At 36.7% G+C, this 8,953-nt stretch overlaps 1 protein-coding gene and 1 long non-coding RNA gene across 2 annotated transcripts; both read left to right on the forward strand.

Moving 5' to 3' along the window:
* The first annotated feature begins 1,226 nt into the window (after positions 1-1,226).
* Positions 1,227-4,067, forward strand: LOC130716852 (uncharacterized). The gene is made up of 2 exons (XR_009012211.1): positions 1,227-1,465; positions 3,776-4,067. It is a non-coding gene; the product is annotated as an uncharacterized LOC130716852 (long non-coding RNA).
* A 2,117-nt stretch (positions 4,068-6,184) lies between these two features.
* Positions 6,185-7,816, forward strand: LOC130716851 (uncharacterized). Its single transcript, XM_057566867.1, has 3 exons — positions 6,185-6,346; positions 6,490-6,598; positions 7,378-7,816. The coding sequence occupies exons 2-3, from the start codon at positions 6,508-6,510 to the stop codon at positions 7,500-7,502; spliced, it is 216 nt and encodes a 71-aa protein (XP_057422850.1). The 5' UTR covers positions 6,185-6,346; positions 6,490-6,507; the 3' UTR covers positions 7,503-7,816.
* Positions 7,817-8,953: the final 1,137 nt, after the last annotated feature.

Raw genomic sequence — 8,953 nt, forward strand, 5'->3', positions numbered from 1 at the left:
ACAACTATGGCAGGAAGTTAATGAAGAAAGGATGTGGTCACCCCTACATCACTACAAGGGTACTGAGATCGGGTCTCACCCCTCTTATGGACATCAATTTCAGCATAATCAACAAGAGGATGATTTATGCATTTGTTGAGAGGTGACATCTAGAGACATCATCTTTCCATTTTTCATTTGGTGAGATGATTATCACTTTGCATGATGTATCAGATATGCTTCATATCCGCGCCAATTGAAACTTCTTCACACTAACTGCTGCAGATCGAGATGAATGTGCCTAAGCTCTGGTTGAGCATTAAAGGATGACTACAACACAACAGTGATAGTCAAGACTAAGGGAAAAGTCATTCACTTTTCATGGCTTGAGAAAGTTATGAAAAAAGGATTCAACTAGAAAGATTGTAGGTCGCTGCTAAGACATTCATGCTACAAGCATGACAATATTCAGAAACAAGAGTAGGACCCGTACAGACATTCGCTATCTCTCATTGTTTAAGGACCTCTAGTTGGTGGGCACACATGCATAGGGTGCAGCTGCATTAGCCTATTTGTACGACCATCTTCGTGATGGTAGTCGGAGGAGTGTATACACCATGGGAGGTAATATGACTTTGCTTCAGTTTAAATGTTATTCAATTTATCTGTCTGTTCAACATGCATATGGTGTAACTTTAATTTAATACATATTCTTGTTTACATGCCTAGATTTTCTAGAACTTCCCCACCACTCTATTTGATAATAGGATTTAATCGAAGGTATATAAAGGAGATGCCTAAAACCATGCAGTCAGGATGTATTCGGGGTGACGAGGACATAGGAAAAAAAGGTGTTGATCTAGATGATTTTGCAGCAAAGCTATCACATAGACCATATCTAGCCTTTCGAGGATGTCTCCATTTACAACGAGTTTATCCGTTATTATAGCGTGGTCCACCCATACCAGTCGATGAGAGTCTTGTGGAAGTTTGGATTTATGTCGACCATACCTCCTTCACCTCCTGATACACATGCTTGTGAGTTGGTCGATATGATGTGGATCCAGTACAGAGTCCTGGGTAGCACTCCAAAACATGCATGTTATAGTTTAGCAGAGCATACACAACGATTTAGTGTAGGTCCAAGAAGAAGAATGGCAGCGAGCCATCGACACATCTAGCTCTAGATGATTTGGGTCCATGTTTTATAATTCCGTAAAATAATTTCACACTTTGTATGTGCGGAATGGAATGACATTTTCGATATTGGGGTGGCGTGAAAATGCATATAGGTGGACACCAAAATAAAAACCTTTTTTTTTGTTGTCTCAACGCTTGACCCATCAAATACCCCAACAACCCTCTTTGGGCTCGTAAAGATTGCGGCAAAAAACATAAAGTTTCTCTTTCACACGCCGAAAACAAAACAGAGATCCCCTCCATCAGAATCAAATTTCAGCTCCGACCACCGAACTGCCACTATTTGGTATATATCCTCTCTTTCTCATCTTTGTTGTTTCTATCTCAATTCCAATTCCATTTACAAATTTTACATTTCAATTTTTATTTTTGCTGCAAATTTGGCTATGCGTGTTGTCAAACCCTTGATTCATTTGGTTCTTTAACTTAGTCTGTTCAACTTAAATTGAGAATAAGATTGTTAGTGCATGTAAGCAATTACTGCATAACTAAATCAGTTAGCTTTGTTAGAATCTGTTAGCATACTAGTTCAGTTTATTAGCTTTATCTGTTTCTATCAACAATGCTCGATTTTATGGTGAAATCATGTTACCATGTCAGGTTACTATGGCTTCTGAGCTGAACAAAGAAAATTGAAATTCAATTATATATACATACATCCATTGCAATTGTAATTCTGTATTATAAGTTTTTGAGCTAATTTCAGTTCAGTTAGAATTAGTTTTGGATTTTCAATTTTGCGTTCAAAGTTTAGTTTCAATATCTGAATGAAGGTTTTGGTTATCTTTCGAATCTTCAGTTGCCATTTCATCCAGTTCAAAAATGAAGTTTCTTGATTGGTACTAGGGATGGCAATTTCCACCTGTATATGGGGATCCCCGTGGGGACTGCCCCGTTTGGGGCCCCGATCCTGGGGAATTTTTCCCTGTGGGGGTGGGGATGGGGACAAAAATCCCCCCGAAACAAATTTGGGGATGGGGATGGGGATCACCCTCCCCGCCCCGCGGGGACCCCGCCCCGTATATATATGTAAAAAATTAATAATACCTTTAGTAATCAAAGTCAAGTAGGTAATAAAAAATATAAAGTATCATAGCCAATTATATAGAGTTCAAAAAAAAATAGCCAATTATATATAAAAGTTTAAAAATCAGAATACAATCAGTCGGTTGTAAAAAAAAGAATACAAACAGTCAATTATAAAACCCTAGATTTCTTACCACTATAAGTATAACCCTATTTCACATTGGTCCCATCCCTCTTCCTTTTCTATTACCGCCGCAACATCAGCGTTGACTTTTGAGATATTTTGGATGATAGACTTCACATTTTTTTAGATTGAATGTTGAATTTTATATGTCAATTTTCTTATTTGTAGACTTAATGTTATGAATTTTGATCAATGTTATTTGAACTTCAATATACATTTTCATGGAATTTGACATGTTTTATTCTCATCCGTGGTTTCTATACATTTGTGGTCCAGGAAGAAATTTGTGTATTTTTTATATTTAATTTAGTTTTATTATATTTTTAATGATGTGTTAATGGTCCCCATGGGGACCCGTGGGGACCCGTGGGGAGGTGGGGATTGGGGATGGGGTGAAAATTTACCCCGCCGTGGGGAATGGGGATGGGGACGGGGACAAAAGAGAGATGCGGGGACGGGGATGGGGGGGCCACTCCCCGCCCCGCCCCGCGCGGGTGCCATCCCTAATTGGTACTTGAAGATCGGGGTCGTGTCAGCTTATCTTGGGGCTTCTATGGAACTGTTCATGATCAAAACTGGCTTCTGTGTGAGAAATTTCCTTTCTTTATTCTTCAATCACTCTTGCTATGTCTAAGCATGTTCTTGTTTTTCCATTATGTGTTCTTATTGACACTGTTTCAACACTTATTGTAATTCATATTATTATTTATTTGACCTTTTGATTTCTATAGTAGCAGGTTATTGATTTTGGTTACTTGATTTGTATCGTGAGTACATATTGCGCCCAATACTGCTAGATGCAAAACTCCATAATGTTGTTTAAGTTGAGTTTTTGAAAGTATTATGGTCTTCCATTGAGAAGGGATTTTCGAGAAATATCTTGGACCCTGGCCTCATTTGAAAGAGCTTATTTGAACGTGTTTTAAAACATAAAAGTACTTGTACAAGTGTTTGTGAGAGGTTATCCAGATAGTTAATGGCTTACCTATAAGCTGTTTTAACTTGTGAGCTTATTTTCATAAGTTGTTTAGATTAGCTTATGAATAAAATCTTATGCTTACCTATAACCTATTTCCAGCTTATTTCTAGAAGTTTCTCACATTAACTTATCAATTAGCACTTATGCGATAAGCTCTTATTTTCATAAGCGCTTAATTTAGCTGTTTACCCAAACATACCCCCTATCATAAATGTCTTTTCACATTATTTCTTTTGGTTGAGTTTTCCAATGCCCCAATCAAGACACTATTATGCATATGAAGATGTTATTTGATAATTGTTTTCTTCAGGATTTTGATAGTCCCTGCTGCTGTTGGTGCTTTTTAATCCAAGGATTTGTTACTTCATAAAGTTTGAATTTGTTCAATTTTTTCTCACATCATGCAGATGACAAAGTAACTGTTTTGGAGTCAGAAAACCGTGCATGGGAGAATTCCCCCGAAGCTCAGGCAATGAGAAAAGCTCTCAACCCTTGGAAACATATTGATGCAGAAGGAACAAAGAAGTCCTGACTTGAGTATGAACTATTTTCTTAAAATCCATGAGTGATCTGTTAAGATGTTAAATGAGAATATGTTGGGTTTAGGTATTAGCTATCATGGAACTGGTAGTGCCCACCCAACTTCAGTTGTTGTATGTTGTCTGGCAGCCTACTAAAACATTAAAATAGAAGTAAAAACGGCCCAAGATATTTATTTCTGAGAAATAGTAACAAAGTCCCAATTGTCATACAAAATTGTTGGATATAAAAATCCAATTCATATAATCAACAACCAGTAACACGTGATAAATTGAAAACATGCGAATATTGTCCTTGTAATTAGATTCTATTTTAGAGGAAGTCTTCTACGAAGCTACAGTAGTTGAGACTCCAACATTTTTTTTGGTCAATGTTGAGACTCCAACAGGGATGAGATGTGGATCATTCTTATGAATTTCAAACCATATGGAACTGTTCCCATTAAGTCTATTAGTTTTTGTAAGCTTCCTCCAGCCATTCTTCAAGTAGCACTCAACATCATTGCTTGGTTTCCAAATCATGTCATTATAAAATCTCATTTTTTTCTAATCTTGTAAGACACAATATTAAGTAGCAATGCTTCTTTTATAGTTTCTGTTAATAGTGCCTATACAATAAAAATAGATTAAACACATATCCAACAAAATAGGATTGAGGAAGACAATATATGAGTTGGAAAAAAGATAAAACCACCTTTTTGTTATTAGTAATATGAAATTTTGTTAGGTTCACTTCAATATAAGGAAACATCTCAAAATTCGAGAATTATGGATCACTGCTATAATCAATTGGGTCTGCTTCAGGAATCAGCCAACCCATATCGAATTACCTAAGAGGCGTTCGATAGGTCACTTCATGTTGTTCTCGATCCTGAATTTTTAAAATATGGAATTCAAAAACTCCAATGTAACACAATCTAAGCCAACCACCATCGTTCAAACGATAATAAAACATAAGGCCTCACATTCCACCCACAAAAAAAATTGTTGTCACCTTTAGTCTTAAGCTTAATGTTGAATTTATTTCCAACATGATCTTTGAAAGTTGCAGTTGGTGATAGCCTAGTTCCAAATTCATGAAGAAACATATTTGAAATGAAGCTTCTTCCCTAGTAAATTATCCACCAGAAGTTTCAGTAACGGTTGATAAATTAAAACATCAAAATAATGTCTTTCTGCAGCTAAATTAAACTTACAACAGATGGGTGGACTTCTACATATAAGAGCTTGTTTGTTGAGATCCTCTGAAATTTCATGACTTAGTCATATTTTCTACATTGGAAAAGTTTTGAATATAACTAGTTAGACATGTCTAAAAAAATTGAAAATTGAAAGATGAGCTTAAAAAAAGCACTAACGTAGCAAATTTGGTAAATGAAATAACTGCAAATGTTGAATATTATGACTGGTAATTATACACTAGTGTTATATTTTACTTTGAAATGTTATTTTACTTCTTTGTTCGCAGATATGGTTAGAACTCATGGTAGCATACGTCGTTATGCACTCGCACCCCCACCGAAGAATGTTTTAGACCTGCCACCGCAGCACGTAAAAGGCGTGGTGTGTTCAAGTGGACCATGCAGAGTAGGATCAATATGAAGGGGACCTGAAACAGGAGCAGGAGAATTATGGTGACGAGGACCTTCATATGGTGCATGGGGAGCAGGAGGATGGTGATGGTGATGAGCAAGTGCATGGGGGAATGATGATGAAGATGATGAGGAGGACCAGAAGGAGCAACAACTGCGGTAGTTGGACGATAATGACGAGGCCGACAAGCACCTTACGTCATTCCCGAGTAGTCCACATGATTTGTCTGTATTGCGGAGCTATGATACTCACATTGTTGTTTGGTGTGAAAGTCTGACCTACACCCACATATTTAGGATATGGATGTATTAAAGATGTACTATTATGGCAGGAAGTTCACGAAGAAAGGATGTGGTCACGCTTACATCACTATAGTGGTACTGAGGTCGGGTCTCGCCCTCTTATGGACATCGATTTCAACATAATCGATAAGGGACTGATTTCTGCATTTGTTGAGAGGTGACATCCACAGACATCATATTTCTATTTGCCATTTGGTGAGATGACTATCGCTTTGGATGATGTATCAGTTATGCTTCATATCCCCACCAATGGAAACTTCATCACACTAACTAAGGGCAAGGTCATTCGCTTTTCATGTTTTTTTTTTGTAATAACTTGGGCAGCCTGGCCCATCTTCTCCCACCCCAGCATCCCTCAACCAAAAAAACATAACTGCCCCACCCACCCGATGATCCATCCCACCTCTCTTCTTTCTTTCACGATTTCAATTCTTCAGCCGCACACACACACACACACACACACACACACACACACACATGCGTTCGATTGCAGCGCAGCCTCTCTCACGCGGGCCATAAATCCGCCCCTGCTGCTGCTTCGCAGGTACCAGTTCTTCCAATAGTTATTTTCCATTGTCCTTGTTTAGATTAACTATCCAATTCAATGATTCATTTCTAGCTTGCTGGTTTTTGCTATCTGAGGCGTGTTGTGAGGTATTACTGATTGAGCTTTTTTGTTATCTTCAGCAGCCGTTGTTGTCAAAAATGAAGTTTCTCGATTGGTACTTGAAGATCGGGGTTGTGTCAGCTTTGCTTGGGGCTTCTATGGAACTGTTCATGATCAAAACTGGCTTCTGTGTGAGAAATTTCCTTTCTTTATTCTTCAATCACTCTTGCTATGTCTAAGCATTTTCTTGTTTTTCCATTATGTGTTCTTATTGACACTGTTTCAAAACTTATTGTAATTTCATATTGTTATTTATTTGGCCTTTTGTTTTCTATAGTAGCAGGTTATTGATTTTGCTTACTTGATTTGTATCGTGAGTACATATTGCGCCCAATACTGCTAGATGCAAAACTCCATAATAAGTTGAGTTTTTGAAAGTATTATGGTCTTTCAGTGAGAAGGGATTTTCGAGAAATATCATTTGAAAGAGCTTATTTGAACTTATTTTAAAACATAAAAGTACTTGTACAAGTGTTTGTGAGAGGTTATCCAAATAGTTAATGGCTTACCTATAAGTTGTTTTGACTTGTGAGCTTATTTTCATAAGTTGTTTAGATTTGCTTTTGAATAAGAACTTATGCTTACCTATAACCTTTTTCCAGCTTATTTCAAGAAGTTTCTCACATTAGCTTATAAGTAAGCGCTTATGTGATAAGCTCTTATTGTCATAAGCGCTTAATTAAGCTGTTTACCCAAACACACCCTATCGTAGATGTCTTCTCACATTATTTCTGTTGGTTGAGTTTTCCAATGCCCCAATCAAGACACTAGTTTGCATATGAAGAGGTTATTTGATAATTGTTTTATTCAGGATTTTGATAGTCCCTGTTGCTGTTGGCGCTTTTTAATCCAAGGATTTTTTACTTCATAAAGTTTGAATTTGTTCAATTTTTTCTCGCATTATGCAGATGATAAAGTAACCGTTTTGGAGTCAGAAAAACGTGCATGGGAGAATTCCCCTGAAGCTCAGGCAATGAGAGATGCTCTCAACCCTTGGAGACATATTGATGCAGAAGGAACAAAGAAGTCCTGACTTGATTATGAATAAAATCCGTGAGTGATCTGTTAAGATGTTAAATGAGAATGTGTTGGATTTAGGTATTAGCTATCATGGAACTGGTAGTGCCCACCCTACAACTTCAGTTGCTGCATGTTGTCTGGCAGCCTGCTAATTATGTGCAACTCCGGGATGGATCACCACAGCCGTCAATTTTATTTTGTCCCTTTCTTGCCTTAGATCTTTGATTTATCTCATTTTTGTATTGAATAAAGTTCAGAATATTCTTGGCAATATGAATGTCACGTTGTTTTCAATTAAAGAAAAAAAAACTGCAAATGGTTCTGAAATTGTTTTTCTCTACCTGGCATTTACTTCTGCTATGCAAGTATATTCTAAATTCTAACTAGTCTTTCCTATCCAGTATAATGTGTGAATTTTGGTATACAAAGATTAGAGAGCTGTATTGTTTTTTTTTCTTTTCTAAATTTACTGGCCATATGATAAGCCATGCAAAATTTTGTAGAGCTTTTTACTAGAGTCCGAGGTGCTGACCATGAGAGAGGGAAGTGAAATATAGAATATCAAAAGGATAAAACTTACATCAAGTTTCTTATATCTATTCTATCAAGTTCTCCAATTATGTAGTGACATGAGTCTAATTTTTTAAAATTTAACAATTAAATCTTAATAAATATCATTTATTTTTAGAAGTAAAGTCCATTTGTCATTGTTTCAATGAAGAACTTGACAGAATGGAGATAAGTAACATCATATAGAAATCAGCTCCCATAGACGAAGCCTGGTCATCAACTACTTATCCATTTAGATTGTTGAACTTGACTAGTGCATATCAACAACTACTTCACCTGCAGGATTTATTGACGAGTTTGAGTATCGAAAAAGCTTTGACACTCCTTTTTAAGTGAAAATGGAGTGGGGAGTTGAGAGATAGGAAGAAAAAAGAGAGAAAGTAAAAGGTGTGGTGATTGATATGATTACAAGATAAGAGATGATAAAAAGTGAATGTGGAAATGAAGTGGAAAATTATATAAGTTGAAGGAATCAATAGCTCTTTCATGAAAAATTACATTCATGAAGTTAGTTCTAGTCAATGGTATCTTATTCAGGCTGGCTCAAAGGACCACACATCCCAATACCATTCTGATCGGTCCAAATGACTACATGACTAATATCAACCAGGTTGGTCGATTAGGACGACCAAGTATAAAATTATAATAAAATTAGAGCATGACTTCAATTCTCTTAACCTTTTGGGTAATTGCAAAGGTAAGTTGTTAGTATCGTGGTCTAGCTAACGAAACCAACCCATATGCCAACTTGGCAAACGACTAACTACCTACATGGTTCATCATATTGTATGTCCAAAAGGCTTACCTTGCACTATAAGTAACTTAGACAATTTATTTGCTTTCTATTGTTCTTCTTATACCTTAAAGATTCTCTCTGTGGTGTCAAGCTGTCTA

Source organism: Lotus japonicus, chromosome 5 (assembly GCF_012489685.1).
Source record: "Lotus japonicus ecotype B-129 chromosome 5, LjGifu_v1.2".
Taxonomy (NCBI): domain Eukaryota; kingdom Viridiplantae; phylum Streptophyta; class Magnoliopsida; order Fabales; family Fabaceae; genus Lotus; species Lotus japonicus.

Coding starts and splice junctions, on each gene's coding strand:
- LOC130716851 (XM_057566867.1), top strand. CDS start 6,508: ATGAAGTTTCTCGATTGGTACTTGAAGATCGGGGTTGTGTCAGCTTTG. Junction 6,599..7,377: donor CATGATCAAAACTGGCTTCT/GTGTGAGAAATT, acceptor CGCATTATGCAG/ATGATAAAGTAACCGTTTTG.